At 35.6% G+C, this 23,933-nt stretch overlaps 1 protein-coding gene across 1 annotated transcript in view; it reads left to right on the forward strand.

Moving 5' to 3' along the window:
• EYS (eyes shut homolog) overlaps positions 1-23,933 on the forward strand; it is an 883,205-nt gene that overhangs the window by 144,119 nt on the left and 715,153 nt on the right. Inside the window, exons 5-7 of the mRNA XM_035323172.1 lie at positions 258-385; positions 5,972-6,086; positions 22,848-23,007. Of these exons, the coding sequence (XP_035179063.1) occupies positions 258-385; positions 5,972-6,086; positions 22,848-23,007 (403 nt within the window). The remainder of the gene's footprint in view (positions 1-257; positions 386-5,971; positions 6,087-22,847; positions 23,008-23,933) is intronic.

Genomic DNA, 23,933 nt, shown 5'->3' on the forward strand with positions numbered 1-23,933 from the left:
GACAAATTTAGAGCTGGTGTATTTCAAACTAGCAAACTCACCTCTGCTATAATTTGTGCTGCAAGTCCTATTCCACTTGTCCTAAACTATGTTTGTCATCTATTTTGGGCTGTGATTACTTTTTGTTATGTATTTGTAGTCTGACATGATGAGACACTGTCCTGTTTAGGGTCTCTGTAGTAATGGAAGTAAATACTAATTTCTGAGTTGCCTTGGGTACAAAAAAAAATTATTTCCAATTTCCTTTTCTTCTATAGGATGTGGCGTGTAGTTGTCTGCCATTATTCACTGGCAAGTTCTGTGAGAGAATACTGAATCCATGTGAATTATTGCCTTGCTTAAATAATGCAGCCTGTGTAGCTCAACAACAGAACTATAACTGCCGGTAAGATTAGAAATTAATTTATGTCAGTACTTTGTTGGATCACTTGATGTCATTGACTGCAGAAAGAAAGGATATCATCAGTCATAGAGAGCACAAAAAACTATATACACATTTTAACAATTTTTTCTTATTTTCTGGTGCTCTACGATATAACATCTTGAAAATTAATTGAAGTGATAAAAAAATATATATATTTAAAGCAATCAAGGAGTTATAAATTCTGTAAGATAAAATATATAAATCCTGATGGGCCGACAATATATGAGACAATTAAATTACAGATACCATTCCCATTGAAAGGATATGATGTTTATGTTGTTTCTGAAAGGATAAGACAACTGTGTTCATTCCTAATTCACAGACATGCATTAGTAGGTCTTAGATGGATCCTTCAAGAAGCATATTAAAAATTTCTTTATTCAGAAAGACCATACTGAAAATTGTCCATTTGCGAATAACAGAAGTGATGCAGTAGGTATACAATTTCATTCTGTTTTAAATAGCTTTATAGATATATTCTCACACTACTGAGGAGTACAATTTGTACTCTTCAGATTTGCTTGGCTTTTATCTGGTTGCCTTAAAAAAATCTGCTAAGAATTACTGAAGTGCAGTAAACATCTTTCAAATTTTAGGATATTCATTAAAGCAGAAAATTGATAGCTGTGGTACACAAAAGCCTGAAAACACATTACAAATGAAATTAGAAACTGCAAACACATAACAGAAGTATAGAACATAAAGTTACATAAGAGGAGATTCAGATGAAGGCTTTGGAAATATAAATATATGTAGAACTATGTTTACAACTTTCCCATGAAAGGGAACATAAGGGATTCTACATACATGCAGATACACACACACGGTTGTTTTCCCATATAGATATTCATAGCACAGAACAACAGTGTTACCATTTATTTTCCAATATTTGAAACACAGATATAAGATATTAATAATTTGCTACTATGTAGCTAGTCTTTTACACAGTATGTTGGTGCATGAGTTAGTAAGAAATGATGCCTAAAGCTTACATTTAAAATCTGAATAACACAAACAATTAATACCAAGATGCAGATTGCCTTTTCTCATAATAATCATAATAATAATCATAATGATATTGAAAAAAATATTCCAAACCCTGTGTATAATGCTGTTTCAATAATTTATAATTTCAAAAAGCACTGCTAGAGATAGTGCTTTAACATAAACCTTGTTGTACCATTGACTGTGGTTAATAAAAATAACTATGCAAAGGTATGTTGTTTTAATGGTCTTTTTAGTGATATAATATGTGAGAATAAGAGAGGTATACATTATTTAGATCAATATAATAGAAAGTAGAAGTGGAAAATTAACAACCCATTTAAATGGGTTATAAAGAGAACCACTTAAGTTATATTGTTAAAGGTAGATACCAGAGGTTTTAGTCTTGGGCTCAAAAAGGGTACAAGCCTATTCACTACTAATACCAAACACTAAGATCCTATTAATAGCAGTGTTGCCAAGATTTTACTTTTAGTATTTGTGTATTATCTATACATTCAGTTGTGCTATATATAAAATACATGTTTGACAAGACTGGCTAGTCACATTTATGGAAAGCTGGTTTGAGGTATGCAATAAGGATTACAAGCTTATTATTTTAAAATCAAGAATGATTTTAAAAGGGAAAGTAACATCCTAGGGAAAACATAACTGAATACAGTAATAAGCATTGTGTTCTTCATCTTTGTACAATGTCAAGGGTTTGGCCCTGAACATACTGTTCAAGTAAAATCTTTTACTAATGTTCTTTCCTCATGGTATTCCCTAATATCTAAACTATACAGCAGGCTTTCTTGGTGAAGGAAAAGAACAACTACAGCAAGTGATTCATACTTTCCAAAGTGAAGTATCCAAGATAGGTGGTGATATGAAGCACTTTCTTAAGGTTCCCAAGGTGCTCTGTAGAGAGGTACAGAGAAAGCCCAGACTGTTGTCCATAACTAAATATTAAAACTGTAAACTTTTAAAGTTAGATAAAAATGGCCACATTGGAACTTAAGTTTCAGAACCCAGCTTTAGTTTTAACATTCAGTCACTGAAGGATCCAATTAGTGGTTACAACTTTAAAAATGTTTATTGTTAATAAATTAAATTTATTTTCTCATTAATAAATTAAATTTATTTTCTCATTTTTGTGAAAACAAAATCAATTTTCCACGGCTTAATCTCAAATGCTTAGGGAATGTAAATTATGTGCATATTTGTACCCTTATACTTGGAAGAAAGGATTTAGGTCAGAGAAAGTGTTCTGAGGTACTTTTCACAAGGAGACCAGATACAGTAACGTGGTTGTGAGTGCTGCAGTCTTGCCAAACTGAGAGTGTTGAAATGCAGAGGTGTGGAGAGCTCTAGAGAGGTCCAACTATCAGAAGGTTTTACTAATTTTAAGATTCAAAATTCCCTTTGTAAATGTGTCTTGCATTAGGTACTTGGATAAAATAAAATAAAATAAAATAAAATAAAATAAAATAAAATAAAATAAAATAAAATAAAATAATTAAAGACAGAAGACTTATAGGAACTGTGGTTTAACAGTTTTGGTTTTGTTAAGTTACAAACTTTGAAGCTTTCTGGGAGTGTGAGTCACTTTTTTATAATTTATTTTACCTGTGGAAAGCCTCAGGTAAATCAATATATATATATATATATATATATATAGTTATATATATATATATGATAATATATGTTAATATAAAATAATACCTTATTTAGATATTTTTATTTAGGAGGATTGAAGCCTTATTTAGGAGGATTGAAGCTGGTCATTCAAAGTTCAAAGTGGAAGTTTTGTTTCATTCTCGGTAATAATTTTCAAATACTGTAGATTATGACTATATCTAGTTATTCCATAAAAAAGCTGCATGTGTTTCATTTAGTGTAACACCTGATCGACTTAAATAGTATCGTAGCATTTTAAAAAATATAATGGCACTTAGTCTACATACATATATAAATAATAGCTGACTTGACCTTTTTGTTCCTTTTATTTTGTTTTGGTTGTGCCTACTTTATCTGCTTCTCCTTATGCTCAGGCTGCATTCTGCTTATGTCCATCACCATCTAAGCTTCTATCTTCTTCTTTGAGAAAGTAGTTATTTTCCAGTCTAAACATAACTAAACAGACTTGATTTCATTTTCCTCACTTCAGTTATGATGTATGACTATCTTGTATCCTAATTCCATCCCCTCAGTCTTCATATCATATACAACTTTGTGCTAAGAATCTAATAGTAGCATTTTTTCTTAAACGTCAGTGAACAAGAATATCCATCACAATACCTTGTGACTGTTTACTTTGTAACTTCTATTATTCATGTTCTTTAGGACTATTACAAGTCACAAAAAATGTGAAAGCATGTTCTGAGAAAATTTGTTTTCTTAGTGCCATATTTGCCACTTTACCGCCAATTTTTTTGCTGTTAATTTACCTTATATCTTCTGACATTGTCATGTCTATTGCAAAGAAACATCAAAAACAAAACTATGAAAAATGTGAAAATATAAAAATCAGAAGAAACAACTTTAAAAATTGGTTTACTAAATTATCTGTTTTATGAAACAGTCATAGATTACTCAAGTAAATAGAACCATGAATAATGGGAGCTCTCTTATCTGATTCATATCATAGCTGAAAACCTATCAGGAAAGTAAATATTGTAATTGAGTTAATCTGATTTGTTTTGAAGTGTGATGTTAAAAACAAATTATAACAAAAGATACTATATAATTGTTTATATACGTATGTAATATTTCTTTTATGTCTAAGTATATAACTGGCTGATATCTTTCAATAAATCCCTCATATTTTTGCTGAAATAAAAGCATCTAAGCATTATGAAAAAACTTGTAGCTACAATAATCAAACTGGAAATTTGGGAAGAGTAGACTTTGCAAGAATTCTGATTCCAAGTATTCAAAAGGGTAACAGTTGCATTTGATGTAGGATTTCATACCGGATTTGCATGCAGCAACTATTTCTAAGAAGAAGGTGAGGATTATGTAGTCCATTGCTACTTGTGGGTAGCATAGAGGACCCTCCTGCGGTTGTTTATACTAGTTTAAAGAAAGAAGTTTTGTAAATATCTATGTAGAGAAGATTTTCATATATCCACTGTCCTCCTTCCAAATGGTCCTACAAATAGCCTACAAATAAGGGTTTGTAGTGAAAACCAGCTTGTTTGACATTTTACCAAAAGCTAATAAGTGACTTATGGCTCTGGACATAATAGACACCTCTGTGCATCCCTCAGTGGCATAGCCGTACACACTGATTAAGCTTCTTTAGAATTCTTTAACTAATTTAGAAAGTACAGGTAACTCAGACATTTTCTATCAAAAAATATTGTCTCTACTATACTTGATATTGAAAATATATCCATTAATGTTGAACACTCCATAATTATGAGAGGCTCCATGCATTTTGAAAACGTCTTCACTATTTCCAGGATCTGGGCTTAGCCATGACACAAAATACCCATCAGAAAAAGCAAAAGAAACCTCCTATCTATTACTTTTGTGCTCCTTCACAATTACATATTTTCAGCTAACTGGACATTTCCTTTCTCCGTTACTTAAATATTTTCTACCAGAAAGAGCCTTTAAAAAGAGGAACATACTAAGTATGTCTCTAAGTACATACCTAGTGAATTAGACAGGGATTATGTATCTTTCAAAATAAAAAAAGTTTTTGCACTCTGGCTTCTTTTTGCTCATGTTAAACAAGATATAAATATTCAAATATTTATTTTTCTGCAGTGTTCTGTTATTACTTTTGAATAAGACTTGTTTATTACTCATTTGAATTTCATCTTTTTTATTGCACATGGGATTCTTTTTAAACACTGGAGGGCTAGAATAGAAAAGACTATTCTATAATGATGAATGCTGGCATGAATCAGAAGAAATATCTATAGCTACTTTTACAATAGAATGAATAGCCACAGCTCCATTCATATCACACAGAACCCACAAACAGTCACAAAACAGAATATTAATTTTCTCTTTTAAAGAAAATACAAAATTACAGTTAAGCAAACACAAAAACAGCCATGTGTTATCCTCTGCACAGGTTCCTTACATTGTTTCTCCATACCTAAGTGTGTCATTAGTGACTAGTCTCTGCTGATCTTTAGCAATGATTGATGCTAACTATTTTAAACCCCATTTACAATCATATTTCTCATTTTTCTCTCTGATGAGACTCATCCTTTCTAATAGATTTCCAAAACCTTGTTTACAGCTTTTTATTAAATATCACCTCATTCTAGACTGTGTTTTTTTCTGGAAGATTATATGATGCATTGGTATGAAAATATTTTCATCAATTAAAAAATATATATGTATATATTTTATGGAGAAGTGAAAATATCCAAACTCATGAAACTGATTTTAATTGCTTGAAAACATGTTCTGCTTATTCTAAATAATGTTTGAGAATGTTCTGTTACTTCAAGAACATTATTTAATAGAATTATGGAACATAATTAAATATAATTAACTTTTAAAATCAAAACCCTCTAAAATACACTGGTGTATTTGTAGCTGCATGCCAGGATTCACTGGAAAGAACTGTGAGGAAGTAATTGACTACTGCAGACTGCTCAGCATCAACTGTCTGAATGAAGGATTGTGTCTTAATATAATTGGAGGATTCACTGTAAGTAATTTAATACATGTTAAACTAATTCAGTGTTCCAAAATATAAAAGCTTCAGAAAAACAGAACTTGAAATGCATTCATTACTCTAAGAGACAAGAGGGACATACATTTATACGGTTGCTGTTTATTTAAATCAATAACACAAGGAGTATTCACTTGGGTGATATGGATTTTTTTATTACTTTTCTACTGAGACAATGGTTTGCTTTTTATCAAGTAAGAGGACTGAAGAGTATTTTTATAGTTAAAAGAATACATAACTAATTTTGTTCCAGTGCTATTATCCACACAGATAATAATCACAGCTATGTTACAATCTTTAAAAATGCATTGCCTGAATTGAGTACATCTGTTGCCATTGTTTAAATTTAATAAAAACACAGTAGTTTGATGATGAAACTGCAGTGTGGTGAGGTTGTTTCTAACTGACAATTTGAAAAAAAAAAAAAAAAAAAAAAAAGGCAACAAAATACACCATAATTTAGGCTGGTTTAACAATTGAAATACCTCTTGAAAATTCTGAGCCATATCCAGCATATACCAAGATTTTTCTGGCCATAACTTGTTAATAGAGAGGAAATAATAATTTCCCCCAAAGTAACTTAAAGATTACTCTAAAGTAGCACTCATTCTACAAATAATGGAAAGTGATTACACAGTCAGACTCCCCTGCAGTCTGTCTGAGACCAAACAGTCTGGTGTCTCTTCTCCCTTGGAACTTTGAAAAGAGGAATGTAGAACCTGGAAAAGGTGAGTAGAATCAGAATCCTCTAAGTTTGGTATAGCCTTCTGATTTTCAGACTGCTCGTGGGAGTATTAGAAACAGTTCAAGTCCTAGACTGAACTCAAAATTCTCAGGATTCATAATCTTTTCAAAAGCTGTGTGATTATGTTTTATTAGAAATAATATTTGTCTTAACCCTGTCCTGGTTTCCACTTGTCCGTTTAGGTGTTCAGGCAAAATATATTAGGATTACTATAACTTCTTGTGACAGGGAGCTAGAAGAGTAGTCTACGCTGTAAAGGAAGAATTGCTGGGACCAAGCGTTACAGCAAGGCAGGCAGGAACAGTGAATGTCCTCACCAGCAAGGGGCATTGTCCCCCAGGAGCCACAAGAACACTGCAGATCAATGTTCAGCCAATAGCCCACTGATGTCAAGACAAGTCCGTAGCAATGAAGCAGATTTGCAGTCAAGTTGAGTAGTCAAGTCAACAGGTCAGAATCAGCAAGATACAAAGTTGGATACAGACCTTCTGACAAAATAACTCAGGAAAAGTTCTAGTGTAAAGACCTGGGCTTTAACACAGCTCATGAGTAAATGAATGGAAGGCGTGTAACTGGACATCTCAGAGCGGGGATCTCTTTTCACAGCAGGCTGATCCTAGGTGACACTTCTGTGCCATGTCTGAACTGACCTTGAACACAGGCAGTTAACCCTGTGAGAGAGGGGAAAGAGGTCACAGAGGAAGAGTGCAGAGAAAGATAATTTTAAACTGGTTAGGCTGATTAGAGCCTGTTGATGCATTCAAGTTCCTGACAGTTTCTCTCCCAACTTAATGTGAATCTGAATGCTCCTTGCATGAAATTATTTATTCAATACAATTCTTACTGACTTTCTTATAGTCACAAAAGCTGAAGAAGCATAGATATTTTCTCCCCAGTGCTTTCCAGCTGACTCTTTGTGTTTGGTCAGGTTTCTTGAGTCTTACCTGATCTCAAATTTGTTTTATACAGGTTACCAAAGATTGTTTCTCCTATCTATATATAGAAACAAAGAGAAAAGAAACTTCCAGTCCTTTGTTCAAAGTAGTCAGTATTTTTGCACCTAAGTCTTTGTGCAAGTTCTAAGTCAGATTCTGCTGTGGACTTTTCAAGCATCACTAAGAATCAGATTCATACCACTGTTGACTGCATCACAGTCACCTAGTTGTTGCATTTTGTCCTTTTGCTTGGTCCCTGATCTTAATTGCCAGAAGCTGCTATTTAGGTTGACCCATAACTTATTCAGCTTCTTGCAATTCTACAGAAAGGTAATCAGATCTGTAACAGATCTATAACAATAATGTTATTTAAGAGCATAAGGAAGTCAGTGAAATAAATAGTAAGTTGAGCAATTACTTAATACCACTTTTTTACTGGAAGAAGTAAGTATGTAGTATCTGCTAAATTCCAAATACTGTTTTTTTTTTTTTTTCAAAAAAAATGCATTTTAGGAATAATTTTTGCGCTGTCAACAAATATACATTAACTAGAGAAATAGTACTTAACGTATTTTAACAGTAACCTGAGGCAATTTGCAAGATATTGTATATCAGACATTTTTACTAACAGGGTATTAAAACATACACTTACAGAAGAACATAATTCTTGCTTTGTTGAGTATGCAATATACCTACAGAAGAATAAAATAGGTGGCTAGGAAGTATCTTTATCTGATAATTTGCCCCTCCACATTGTTGCCCTGTGTAACAGGTTGCCCAGAGATGTTGTGGATGCCCCATCCCTGGAGGTATTCAAGACCAGGTTAGATGAGGCCCTGGGCAAACTGATTTAGTGGGTGGCATCCCTGCCAATGGCAGGGGGGTTAGAACTAGATAACCTTTAAAGTCCCTTCCAAACCAAGCCATTCTATGATTCTATGACTCTATGATTGTTGATAACAGATACAACAAACAGGAACACTGAGCCCAGCTCTGCTGCACTGAAATAAGGAGAGTCAAGAAAAGAGTATACTGGTGTCTGTATCTCATAGTTAACTTATCTACATGATAGAAATGTTATATTTGGGTCCAAAACATTTATTTCAGCTCTTTTCAGACATTTATATCTTATGTCCAATTATATCAAGCAACAGCAAAAAGTGGAGTATACAAATTAAAATATTTTTTTTAAAAAAAGCACACAAGTAAAACAGGTGTCTGACAGTGAATGTCGTCATATGATAATCATCAAAAATATACCTTCATGACCAGTAAAAGATATGATACTCCCTTAGCAGACACTTTGTTAGGTTATAAAATGCAGCCAAATTAGCTGGCACAGCAAAGGCTGAATTATTTTATTTAGACTTCGATGCCTACAGTACTGAGTGTTATGGTATAGTATATGACAGAATCACAGAATCATAGAATCATTTAAGTTGGAAAAGACTCATAAGATCAACAAGTCCAACCATCACTTAACACTACCAAGTACACCACTAAACCATGTCCCTAAGAGCCACATCCACATATCTCTTAAATACCTGCAGTGATGGTGACTCCACCGCTTTCCTGAGAAATACTTTAAGAGACCTTAGGGACTGATGAAAGAATTTTTAAATAATCAAAGTGTTGAATCTTAAGATGTAGTTTATACATGGATTTTGGATTTGAAATTCATCTCTAGTTTAGCTTCAAAGTGAGGTAATTAGAATTGAAATTGTGTAGTTATATTTTTTCAGAATTGTAACAATTATCAGCACATATCCTCTATTAGTAATTAGCATTAATTACAAGTAATTGTAACACAAATAAATATTCTGTTTACATTTATTATGTTCATTAATTTACTCTAAGTTTCAAAAACTACTTCTGCCCCTATGAAGAAATCCCTAGATGTAATGTATGCTAACTTTATGTTAGAGAGTAATACTTAGGAAGCATTTATTGATGATGCTACTGTCAGATAAATATGGGTATTGTTACTTCTTAGGAAACTGACCTCATATTTCATATTCTCATATTTCTTATATCTCAATTCTAATACCTCATATTTCAGAATACAGCAGTAGTAGCGCCAAATATTATCCTTTGTTGAGGATATCTGTTGTTTTCTATCATCCTGGGAACCAAAGTAATGATGTATACATTGATATAGGATTTATCAACAGAAAAATAGTGTGTAGTTGCATAATTAATTGCAGTTAACATAGCTTAATGAAAACAGATCACATCAGACAACGTAGATTTAATGAGATGACCTGATGGATAGTGATAGTGAAATATTTTCTGCTGCAATTCACTCATGAAACAAAATAAATCATTTAATGGAGCATGTTCATCTCTAAGAAAAAAAAAAAAAATCTAAATCTAGATGACACTTTAATGGACCTAGGCAAACAAAAAATATTTGCATAAGATAGTTGAATATTCTGCTTTTTCTATCCTCCCTCCCTCCTCAGATGAAGTACAAGATTCCACAGTGTGTGTTGCTAGGTGTGCATGTTATGGCCAACTGACAAGAGGACTGTAACAGAGCTAGATTTCTTTCATAGATAAATTTTTGGATTTTTTTTTCAGAATTAGGAAAAATAACTAAATAAATAAATTAAAAAAAAGTGTTCAGAAAGAGGCTGCATGCACAAGAAAAAATAATCTGTCAGTTATACAGCAGTGACTGTTTCCTGACACTCAGTGATGATTAAAGCAACTTTGAGCTAATGTTAGATATTGAATTTGACATGAGATCCCACTACACTATTGATGAAGGGAGAAGGACATTCCATATAGTCAAAAACAGAAGCACTTATGTGTGAGCCTAATTCTTTCAGTAGAGGGCATATAATGGGCAGTTCTATCAAAATTGTTTTAATGAGGCTGAAAAAAATGGAGACTCTTATAACAATGAGTTTTGTAGGTCACAGACAATTCAATACTATATCCTTAAAAGTATGTACAGATTCAGAAAGTGTAGGCAGAAAGTGTAGGCTACCAGTTTTCCTTTGAAGAAAAAGGAACAACTATTTTTAAAATATTTAATTCTAGGTACCAAAAGATGTTGAAGTCACATTAGCAAGGAAATGGTTACTTTTGTGTATAGCGCTGTGCAGCTGCTTCTTCCATGCACCACTGACTACACCATAAGTATTACAAAAATTGTTAGGTAATAAAATGCATTGTAATGCAATGTATCAGCAGTTTTCAGTTAGATCAGCAAGGCCAGGTCACAGCTGTCCTGTTCTAGTGAATAACTACAGTATACATTAATTTTCAGCAGAATCATAGAATCATAGAATATCCCGAGTTGGAAGGGACCCATAAGGATCATTGAGTCTAACTCCTGGCACCACAAAGGTCTACCCAAAATTTCAGACCACGTGACTAAGTGCACAGTCCAAATGCTTCTTAAACTCCAGCATGCCTGATGCAGTGACTGCTTCCCTGGGGAGCTAGTTCCAGTGTGTGACAACACTCTCAATGAAGAATCTCTTCCTGATGTCTAGCCTAAACCTCCCCTGCCTCAGGTTGACACAATTCCTATGGGTCCTATCACTGGTGACTAAAGAGAATAGATTGGCACCTTCCTCTCCACTCCCCCTTGTGAGGAAGCTGTAGACCATGATGAGGTCTCCCCTCAGACTCCTCTTTTCCAGGCTGAACAGGCCAAGTGACCCCAGCCACTACTCATATGTCTTCCCCTCTAGGCCCTTCACCATCACCATCTTTGTAGCACTGGTAGGATATAGTAGGATCTGTTAACTGAAAATTAATAGTAGGATCTACTATTAATTTTCATGAGGATCCAAAACCCATGATTTCTACAAAAGATTGAGGGCTGGAGAACTTATTTTGGATGGCTTCTAAAAGACATGAAGCAGACTCCTTCCCCTGATATTAAAAATTTGGGACAAAAATTATAGTTGCCATAGTTGCCATGAATAGTCACCATTTAAATAAAACACATTATTTGGACTCTATAGAAGGTCAAATATATGATGTTTACATCATTAGTTTCTAAAATAAGCAAAGATAGGATTGCCCTCTTGCTTGAGAAATTTAGATATCATTTGAACACATAACACGTGAGCATTTGAACATTAGAGATTTTCCTTTCAGAAAATCTTGCTACATAAAATTCTACCATTTACTATTGATTTGTCAATTATTGAAAACTGTTATTAATTTCTTCTGTTCTGTAGCTGTAATTTTGGAAATCAATTTTAAAAATCCATATAACTTCTGATAACCTTCTGAAGAAAATTTATGTAGTTTATTTTTCTTTGATGTCATTTACATAGGAATTTGTTAAATTAATGCTATCCTGGTTCAGCAACCTTCCCCTGAACACTTCCACCTCCTCAATATTAGAAGACAAGGACCAGTATTTTAAGGAAAAAATAATAAAATTAATACAGGTTTAACATAAACCACACTTTCACAATGACAAGTGCTGAAAGTGTAAACCAATTGTAGATTCCAGTAGAAGTTTGTTCAATAAAACTATTCACTTTAATTTGAAAATACAACAGCCTGCTTCTTACAAACATTTCCAAGAAATCTGCCCATAGAAATACATTCCAACAGATATTTCTATTCTCATTGTCACTTTTATTTTTCTTAAATTTATTTTATAAATGAAAAGTCAGGGCATCCAAAAAGGAATTATCTGAGGATTGTGTGACTTTCCTCTAGGAAAGAAGGAATTCAAAGTTGGGATCCCACTACCTATTTATCTACACCAAGTGGCTTAGATCAAGACAAAAAGAATCATCTTTGCTTAAGATCCCCTGTTTTTTTTTCCTGACCCATTAATAGTAGAGTCAAATAAATAAATAAATAAATATCAAAACCAGAGATACTAAATAAAATAATAAAAATAAAAAAGATTAAGTTAATTTAGTCTAAATTATGAGGATATCATAACTATCCATTATCAAATTTTAGAATCCTGGAAAGATGAGCAGAAGAACATGACAGTGGAAGCCTGAGGATTTGAAGACAGTCTAGTTCAAGGCATACCAGCCGTATTCTGTAGGGAGGGAAGAAATATTGTGTTCTTATATTTCAACCATTGAATTTCATAGTGTTTACAGAATCCATAGGCTAATTATGACTACCTACAGAAGTATATTTGAGGGACAAGAAGGTACAGCCCTACAGCATTTGCAAGCAGGGAGTTTGGAATAGCTACATATTTTTTCCAATTTCTGCTCAACCACACGTGTTATGGAGGGACTAAATGCAGATCAAAAATGCATTCCACTTCTTGTCGGGTGTAAAAAAAAAGCTTATTCACAGCTTTTTTCTTTCCTCACTGCTTCTTACCATGTTACAAGCAACAATCTATCAATTTATATGGTTTGCGTAGTGTACCCGTGTCAATATGCCTTTCTCCCATCATCCTGACAAGCCACTGATTTGTAGACGGTTATGTGCTTACTGCTAACAAAAGAACTGAGTTATAAAGACACAAAAGCTGAAACTAAAATATGAAGTGAAAGCAGTGTCATTGTAAGGGCCCTTTCCATTTGCATGCACTACACTTGAGACAAGGACTAAGCAATCACACAGACTGCCTCAATAGCTGGGCTGCATTGTCAAGCAAATAAATACTAGAGCAATGTTAAAGAAAGAGACAATAATCTCTGCTATCTCTATAGGGTTTTAGATTAGGGTCATTCAAAGCAAATATTTACATTTTCTTTGAGAAGCTGTACTAAAACTGAAATGTGAAATGTAATGTTGGAATCATTGTCAATGAACGTCCTGGTGCCTTTCAAAAGATCAGCAGGCACTGGTGCTGATTCCTGGCTGTGTTTACACGGGGCTACAGAAGTAGATTGTGCTGTAAAGGCAGAGCAAACCTAGATCAAAAACAAATCATGTTTTTAACTTCTATAAATGTCTTGAAGAATATGTGTTCTACAAATATCCAGCATATGCCTGGGAAATAATGACTAATAAAAAGATACGTCTATTAATCAAAACCAAACCAGAAACCACCTAAGTATGGACCAATATGCATACCTTTCAGAGAATCACTTTCCAGTCATTCAGGTTTTGCTTTTTTATATGGATATGTATTTAATAGTGTAGATAGAATAGTACGTTCCACTGTAACAGGACATAAAAATTAACACAATAGAAAAGGTTGGTACCTAAAAACTTGCCCTGCAGTTGGCTCTGTGGATGTTCATATTATATACTTTTGATCCTTTTCCTCATAAATATTTCCAAAGCCATAGCTGTTATACTTGGAGTTTTATGGTGAACCTAAGATATTTCAATAACAAAATGTGAGCTGAGAGAATATGTGGTTGATAAAGTACACTTTTGAGTATAAATGAATAATCAGTAACACCAGAGGTCACATGATTGTGGTTTAGATTTAAAAAGCTCAGGGATCATTGTGTTCCCTAGGAAAGCAGAAGAGGCTTACATGCTAACACAAAGAAATACCTTCACCAAAGGCAATGATACTAGTTCTTTTTTTGCAGAATGGGAAAGAGGATGGAACTTCTCTTTCCCTTATTTTCACCCCCACCCACTCAATCCCCCACTTTTGAATGCCATTATATAGTACAACTTCACCATAACATAAGCAGAAATTACAAATCAGGTGGACAAAGCTCTAAGTCTCATTCATAAACAGATGAGTTTTGCCCTTGTGGGTGCAGAATCTGAGCCTTCAGCCCCCTGCTAGGCTGGGAGTCAAACTGCTTCTTTCCAGAAGAGTGGCTAAAACAAGCCCACAAGCATGTGCTACATCCTAATAAAACTGACCAAGAAACTCTGCAAACTCTGCTGTCACTGCTCCCCTTTTCCACTTTGTAAGCTGTTCCCTGAGGAGGCTCTCTCAGTCTTAATGCTCTTTGACAACAGTTTATCCCCAGAAGTCTGGCTGAATTTATAACCCAGAAGCAAATCATCTCTATGCAGAATGAGCAATAATCTTCCAACTTGAGCTACATCAGTCACACTGCTTAGATCTCATTGCCCTAAGAAGGCCACAGACATACTCTTAGAGAACCCATTTGTATTTATTGCATGAGAGGAGAAATAAGTTCTAGATAACATGCTCAGAATGAAAAGTAAAAGAAGTATAGCTGAGAGAAAGCATTCCCTTGTTTAACAAATGTCATTCTAAAAAAAAAAAAAAAAAAAAAAAAAAAAAAAAAAAGGGCAGAAGGGAGGGGGAATAGGGCTCTTTTGAAGCCCTCCGTACTGTATCAATCAAAATTTGTCTTCTGAGTATTAAAAAATAAAAATAAAAAATAACTTTAAGGAAACAAACAAACATTTAATATGTTTGACATACTATATATTAAAGCAGTTGGAGTGTTAAAATTGTAATTAATATTTATAACAGCTCAACTAGCAATGCTAGAAGCAAGGAAAATTGGCACTGCAAAATCTACTGCTCTCAGATGCAACTTTTATATTTATGTACAACATATAAAACAGATTATTGTCATTTTCCTTTAAAAAAAAATCATCTAGAAATTCTCCTCCTGTTTTCTTCCCATGGACTATCTGAGCAATATAGTTCCAACTATGTGAAGCCACTTTGCCACTGTCATTAATTCTACTTATGTCTCTCTTGTATTTGTCCTTCCAGCTGACTGTTCAAACAGCAGCAGTTCAAAGTCAGATACCTCCACTGGGGGCTAGTTTTGCACAAGTTAATTAGTCCATTTCCTTTCACACAGCAGCAGTAATTCTACAGAAGAGTTCACATAAATTTTAAAGCATCCCATACAGTTTCGTGCTTCTTCAGTATTTAATTAGAACTTTATCAAAACAACCTTTTCTTACTTTTCTTATTTTATTGAAATAATGCACCCTAGGTGCATTTCACACATGCTATTAAGTATTGTTGAGCATTACAGAAGTTAATGAACAGTGGAATTCTTCATGTAATGAACTGAATATTCTGTTTTCCAAGTGTTAATTTAAAATAAAAATATTAAGTTAAAGCTCTGATAATGCAATACCTTTACATGAGTAAGTGCTAAAGGTAGAATGTATCTTAATTGATCTACTATAATGACATATAGATAAATGTAAAGGCATAATAAAACAAACTGGAGATAACCAATAAGAATATCTTGTTTAATTTTTAAACAAATCTTCTATGAGGACATGACAGTCATTTAAACTCAATGCCAGCAAAGCAAACAAAGCATAAGGCAGCACAAATAATGAGAAATAAAATTGTTAAAACTAGGAAATATTACAGTGAAAGAGTTGGTATATGATAGTTATGGAATATTGTTTGTTACTGATAAAATGCAACGCCATTTCTAAGAATGATATGAAAAGGAAAAAAACAATAAGATGCTTTTGACACAATGAAAGAGACAAATAATATAAGCTGGGTTTTAGGTGATAGAAATGGAAAGACAAAAAGACTTTCCAGAAGAAAGGAAAATTAATCTCAAGGAAACTGTTAAGTAACTGGAACAGGCTGGCCAGGGAGGTTGTGGAATCTCCTTCTCTGGAGATATTCAAGGCCTGTCTGGACGCCTACCTGGGCAACCTGCTCTAAGGAATCTGCTCTGGCAGGGGGGTTGGACCTTATGATCTTCCGAGGTCCCTTCCAACCCCTTCAGTTCTGTGATTCTGTAATTCTGTGAAAACAAGAATAGTAACAGTATTACTTATTGATATTGTACTATGAAATAGTCCTTATATTAAAGGCCATGCAACCTACAGCACAGATATTTCTAATTTATATGGAAGGATAGTAAACATATAGGGGGAGATGAAAACCTTTACATATGTAAATGTACATGTCTGCAATGCACTTCTGTATTGCAGAATCACAGAAAGGATAGTGCTAATGAGCAACTTTTTTTTTTTTTTTTTTCCTTATGGAATTATGATTTAATTTCCTTGAGTGAAGCCAGAATTATTTTATGTAACAGTTTATAGGTTGGATAATAAATAGTCACAATGTTAATAGCCAGTGCTCTTTCAAAAATTATTTATTATGAAATATCTCAATGATTTAAGGTCCTATATATTCAAACATATAAAATTACGTAAAATAATGTGTTATTGCCTAATCTAGCAGTTAGATAGTTTAAGTATTAAAGAGAACTGGAAAGATTAATTTCAACATGTATGAAGAAGTTCTCCAGAGAGAGGCAATTTTTATTGTCATTAGATAAGATTTTAGTCTATTTGCATTATTGTATTATCAACAGTCAGAAAATGATACAAGAGACATTCCAACTAGATATAAATTAAATGTTTTCACTGTACAGACAATCAAGAACTAGAGCAGGTTGGCCAGAGATGTTATGCAGACTCCAGAATTTGAAGTTTTAAAGACTCAACTGAATAAAGTCCTGAGCAACCTGGTTTGATCTCATACAGAACTTTTTTTATTGAGTTAAAACTATTAATGAAGAATTTTATGTTCTTATTGAATAATATAATGTGCTTTAAAACAATATTACTGTGATTCTTAAATATTATTTTTCTACTTCCCTTGCTTGTCCATGTGTTTAGTTCTTATATCCTCAATGCTTGAGTCAAAACTTCCCTCAATTGTTTTTGCCTAAAACTATCAGGCAACAGTGTGACTTAAAGGCATTTAACTAAGAGCTATACCAGGACTCGAATGTACAGTTTATACAAAACACACAGATTAGTTAACTATTCCCCAAAGTTGCCTAGTTATAGTAAGGAACACAGGATAGTATATATAGCAATGTAAACTGAAAACATACTGAGGGTGTTTCAGTGTCAACTAGCTTAAGCTCATTGTTAAGCCTCTAAAAATTTGAGGATTTTTTCTATAGCTATACTTTCATTGCTAGTAGGCAATCATAAATGTGCAATGCAATATATAAGCAATAAATTTATAAACATATTATAATATATATATATATAATATATGTATGCAGTAATAGGTAAGATTATTAAATATCAGGGTCTTCTAGACTCACCAACATGAATAAGGGGTACAATCATATTAAACACTTATCACAATGATAGATTGCAACTAGAATTGCCTTGTTCATCTTGATACTTTGACTGAATATAACTTAAATCACTAGATAGCTGTGCAATAATGGGTTCCTTCCCACGGGATGCCATCCTTCCTGAACTGATCCTGTGGGGGCTTCCCACAGGCAGCAGCTCTTCAAGAACTGCTCCCACATGGCTCTGTAGCACAGGGTCCATCTGTCAGGAGTCCATCTGATGGAGCAAACTGCTCCAGCATGGGTCCCCCATGGGTGGCAGCTCCCCCCAGACCCTCTGCTCTTCTGTGGGTTCCTCTCCTGTTCCTGCGGGGTCTCTCCATGGGGCCACAGCCACCTCCAGGCTACATCCACCTGCTCCACCAGGAGCTCCTCCACGGGCTGCAGCATGGAGATCTGCTCCATATGGGACTTGTGGCCTGCAGGGGTACAGCCTGCTCCACCAGAGGCCTCCCTACAGGCCGCAGGGGAACTTCTGCTCTGTGCCTGGAGCACCTCCTGCCCACCTGCTGCACTGACGCTGGGGTCTGGAGGGCTGCTTCTCTCTCAGTTTCTTATTCCTCTCTCCCAGTTGCTATTGTGCAGCAGATTTTCCCCTTTCTTAAATATGTTCTCCCAGAGGCATAACCAGCATCGCTCTCTAGCTTGGCTCTTGCCAACAGGGGGTCCATCCCTTTTGAAGCCGGATAGAGCTGGCTCTGATCTGACATGGAGTAGCAGTGTGTATCAAGTGTGACATTGCTATTCAATCAAGGGAAGTGATTGTCCCACTCTACTCTGTGCTGGTGCAGCCTCACCTTGAGTACTGTGTGCAGCCTGGAAAAGAGGAGGCTGAGGGGAGATATCATTGCGGTTTAAAGCTTCCTCAAAAGGGGGAGTTGAAGGGCAGGCGCTGATTTGTTCTCTTTAGTGACCAGTGATAGGACGCGAGGGAATGGTGTCAAGCTGCAACAGGGAAGGTTCAGGCTGGATATCAGGAAGAGGTTTTTCACTGTGAGTGTTGTCGCACACTGAACAGGCTCCCCGGGGACATAGTCATGTCACCAAGCCTGTCAGAGTTTAAGAAGCATTTGGACTATGCTCTTAGTCATATGGTCTGAATTTTTGGGTAGACCTGTGTGGTGTCAGGAGTTGGACTCGATGATCCTTGTGGGTCATTTCCAACTCAGGATATTCCTTGATTCTATGACATATGTTCTCCTGGGGGCATAAGCAGCATCACTCTCTGGCTTGGCTCTGCCCAACAGTGGGTCCCTTTGGGAGCCAGCTAGAGATGTATCTGATCTGACATGGGGCAGCTGCTGGGCTCAGCTCACAGAGGCCACCCCTGCAGCCCCCCACTACCAAACCCTTGCCACATAAATGCAATATAGCCTTCCCAAAACCTTTATGCAAATAAGTTTTGTTGTTGTTGTTGTTGTTGTTGTTGTTTTTTTATGAAGCATTGAATTACAGGGCAACTACTATCCCCAAAACAGACATAAGAGAATCAAAGCAGACCTAATGTTTCTTTTCTGTTAGTTGTATAAACCAACCAAAACAACACCTGTAATATTTTTCACATTGAAAAATAATTGCACTGATTTTCTAAATAAGATATCCTGATAAATGGAATATCTTCTTCAGATGGGAATTATACTAGAAGCACAGAGGAATGAAGGATCATATTAATAATTACTCTGATTGTAAACTAGTTAGCTGAGCTGACACAATATTTATTCCAGCTGTGATTATTCACAGTTAGGACCAAGTATAAAAACAAACAAACTAATAAACAAACAAAAAACAACTATGTACCATGATTTCTTGAGAAATATGGAGAAAATATTGGTTGGGTCTTTCACAATTTATATTTCTTTTACACTCTTGTTACTCAACTGATCTAAAAGATTACATGTTTGGGGCAAAAGACAGACAGGGCCCAGGGCTTAAGAGTCCTGTGAATAATCAAGAAAGAAATATAGACTGAATTTTATTGCTGTATTGACAAGTGAAAATTAATCTTTACTGTTATTAAGAGCATAGACTATATTTTCATTGTAAGTAAAAAAGCAATTATATGTTTCATATTGGCTGAATCACAATGGTAATAGCAGCAGAATAGCAGTTTCCCCCAACACTGTCCATAGATTATGATTTTATAACAAGACTGTGTAAGACCATTGCACCTTCACACATTTACATTGCGTAAGCAAAAACAGTTTGTTTGGGCCCATGCATTGCATAGCAAAGTATGTATTTAATAATATGGAACCAATAACGTTGTATAACTATTGAAATAAGTTCTTTTCCTACATCTCAGGAAGAAGTTCAAGGAATGGGCAAACCAGCTGAGTTTGAATTTTTTAACAAAATCAGTTAAAAGCAAGCCTGTGCTCAAGTTTAAATCACTTTTCAAGGGTTTAAATCACTTTTCAAGAAAGTCCCTAAACATCATCTTTTCTGTCTTCATTATCTAATAAGGAGCTGGCCTTTTGAGATAAGGAGGATGGCTGTAGAAAGATTCCATAGAAGTTCAGCCAGCCACCTCAGCACTGTGTATCTCTATGGTGCATAACTTATAACATAAAAGTTTAACCTGTTTGTTAATGAGAATAAGATCAGACACACTTTCTCCACATGCTGTATAAATTTTGTGGCACCCTGAGCAGCTCTTTCCAAAATTTCACCATGAATTTCTAGCACGTTACAACTTCTTGATGGTTATTTTTCATCCCTCAATACCTTTCTTCCTCTACTACCAAATACTCAACAAAATTGAACATTCTTAACTACCCTTTCTCAGGTGTAATTAAGTATTAATAAAATGCCATTATTTTATAAAATCTGATTAAAATCTCAGAGGTGGCACCTGTTTGAGCTATGCAAAAATCAAGATCCCCTCCACCCCCCCCATATCTCTATAAATGAGATATTCATAGAGAGAATTTTACTTCATTGGAAGCCAGAGGAATATTAGTCTTTCATGTAGTTTCTGCTTTCCCCCAAATGTCCACCTGAAAAAATTAAAAAAATCTTTGATTAATTAATCTAATTAATTAATTGAAGTTATGCCATTTTTTTTTCTGTCCAAACCCTTAATAACTTTACCTGAAATCAGAGATTCACATGAATGAGTATCTCATATTAGAGATGAAATATCTCATCTCTTAATGTCCCTGGAGTGGTAAAGACCCTGGCCTGAGGGCAGGGGGAAGAACCTCTCTTATAACAACTGTTGGTGTAAAACGTTAAATTCAGGTGTAATATCTTCTCTTACCTTCTTTTACAATTGATATACGTCTGTATGTAGATATTTGCTTTGTATCAAAAATTGAGGCTTATTATAACAAAAATTCTAGATCTTCCAAGGGTGAGAGAGGAAAGGAACAATACTATTTTCCTAAAGCACTCTTCTGAAGGATCTCTGGGTCTCCCAAAAATTGGTTTGAAGAAAGAATCTGGAAAAATAAGAGAAAGGCCCACTGATAATCTGACCTCTCCATAAACTCCACTATCGAAACATGAAATAAAATGCCTTCTGGGTGACATATGCCAGAGCAACTGAAGAGGTGCAGGAGGTGTCATCCCACTTGGGATGGGGCAACCCTTGCTATACGTACAGACTGGGTGACGAGACGCTGGAGAGCAGCCCCACAGAGAGGGATCGAGGGGGTCGTGGTTTACAGCAGGTTGAATATGAGCCAGCAGTGTGCCCTGGCAGCCAAGAGGGCCAACCGTATTCTCAGGTACATCAAGCACAGCATTGCTAGTCGGTCAAGGGAAGTGATTGTCCCGTTTTGTGCTGGTGCGGCCTCACCTTGAGTACTGTGTGTAGTTCTGGGCACCACAGTACAAAAAGGATGTAAAACTGTTGGAGAGTGTCCAGAGGAGGGCGACGAAGATGGTGAAAAGCCTAGAGGGGAAGACATATGAGGAGCGGCTGAGGTCACTTGGCCTGTACAGCTTCCTCACAAGGGGGAGTGGAGGGGCAGGCACCAATCTATTCTCTTTAGTCACCAGTGATATGACCCACAGGAATGGTGTCAACCTGAGGCAGGGGAGGTTTAGGCTAGACATCAGGAAGTGGTTCTTCATTGAGAGTGTTGTCACACACTGGAACTAGCTCCCCAGGGAAGCAGTCACTGCACCAGGCATGCTGGAGTTTAAGAAGCATTTGGACTGTGCACTTAGTCACGTGGTCTGAAATTTTGGGTAGACCTTTGTGGTGCCAGGAGTTAGATTCGATGATTCTTATGGGTCCCTTCCAACTCGGGATATTCTATGATTCTATTATTATGATGATCACAGTGGACAGAATACTGCAGCTGTACCAGCAGAAGGCCTAGCCACCTTTGTGGATCCCTTATCTATTCAGATATGGGACCAAACAAGTAAGCCACTTCAGCAGCCATCGAGAACCAACACTGCAATGACTCATATACCATACGCAGGATGTGGGGGAATGAATACTTCCACTAATGTATGCTGCCAACTCTAATATCCTCCTACTTAGATACCTGATGTTTTATCCTCTTTTGCCTCGCTCTGAGAATAAATAAATAAATAAATAAATACACACACAAAAACGGGAGGCTCTCCTCCTAACCACCTCTTAATATTACTTACATCGGTGCTTTTTTTGTGTCTTGCCAGTGTATTGGGTTTATGTGGCAAACTTTTGGTAGCAAGGGTCTGCAGGGGTGGCCTCTGTGAGCATCTGGGAGAGTGAGGAGTGAGAATCAGCCCTGCAGACCCCAAGGTCAATGCAGCAGGAGGGCAGGAGGTGCTCCAGGCACGCAGCAGAAGTTCCCCTGTGGCCTGTAGAGAGGCCGCTGGTGGAGCAAACCGTCCCCCTGCAGCCCATGGGTCCCACATGGAGCAGATCTCTACACTGCAGCCCATGGAGCTGTTTGCTCCTGATGGATGGACCCTGGGGTAGTGACATACCAGACCCAAATAAATGTATATGAAGCTTCCACATTACATTTCCATTTTATATTTTTATTGTTGTTGTTGGTAGTTTGTTTGTTGTTTGTTTTGCTTTATTTTGTTTTTAATACGCATATATGTTTTTAATATCTAGTGTCTCTGTGCACCTGGATGGGTGGGAAAATTTTGCCAATTTGCTGAAAATGCATGTTTGATTTACCCAAATATTTGTTCTGATGGAGCAACTTGCATTGATATGAGCCAACTGGGAGAGCAACCTGTGTTTCAGTGTTTGTGTCCTCATGGTTCCACAGGTAAGGCATATACATGTAATGTAGAATTCTATAGTTTAATTGACTTTCAAATATTGAAGTACAGGTATGCTGAATTTTCAAAAATAAGGAACAGAGAAGTGTTTGGTGCAATAATCACAATTCTGTATTTTCTGTCCTCTGGTTCTTAGGACATCTAAATTAAACTTACAGGTTACATTTGAACCTTCCATATGAGGGTAAGAACAGACCTTGAGCGGGTTTCAGCTCCAGGTGAAGACACTAAGTGTATGTGTATACATGTGAATTATAGATTTAACTAGTGGAAAGACTGGGAGTGTGTTAGCTCTGTATCAGCCTATATTTGTTCGAATAACTTTAGTTAGCTAAGAGCTGCAGCCTGCCTTATATTTCAGTTCCTTGGTGGACACTCAATGACTTATACAAGTCAGTTTGGGGTGGGATTTACTGATTCACTTTACTTGACTTTAGAAGTCTAATGTAATGTGAGACCTAGTAAACAAATTTTCCAGGCTCCCTGTATACTCAGTGGGTAAGAATTTTCAGAGGGAAATAAAGACCACCTGCATTAGATATCTGTTAGTAGTTGAAACACTTTTTTTCACGAGTGTTTCTCTTTCTACTGGATATAAAGGAAGCCTACATAAATAGCTTAGATTAACCACCTTGGGTTTTAGCTGGCAAGGAAAAAACTTCAATATTTTCCTCCAGCCTTACCCTCTAAATAGAACCTCTGACTGAAGTAGATTCTACAATACTTTAGAAATATTTGGTGAAGGAGAACACTGAAAGAGAGGTATTGCATATGATTCACTCCAATTTTAGGTAAAATTAAGGAAACATATATTAGATGTATACGTATAAATTTAAATATAAGTTCCAAAAAAGGTTAAAATAAAAAGAAAGAAAAGAAAGAAAAGAAAGAAAAGAAAGAAAAGAAAGAAAAG

The sequence above is a fragment of the Oxyura jamaicensis genome, chromosome 3 (genome assembly GCF_011077185.1).
Source record: "Oxyura jamaicensis isolate SHBP4307 breed ruddy duck chromosome 3, BPBGC_Ojam_1.0, whole genome shotgun sequence".
In the NCBI taxonomy this organism is placed as follows: domain Eukaryota; kingdom Metazoa; phylum Chordata; class Aves; order Anseriformes; family Anatidae; genus Oxyura; species Oxyura jamaicensis.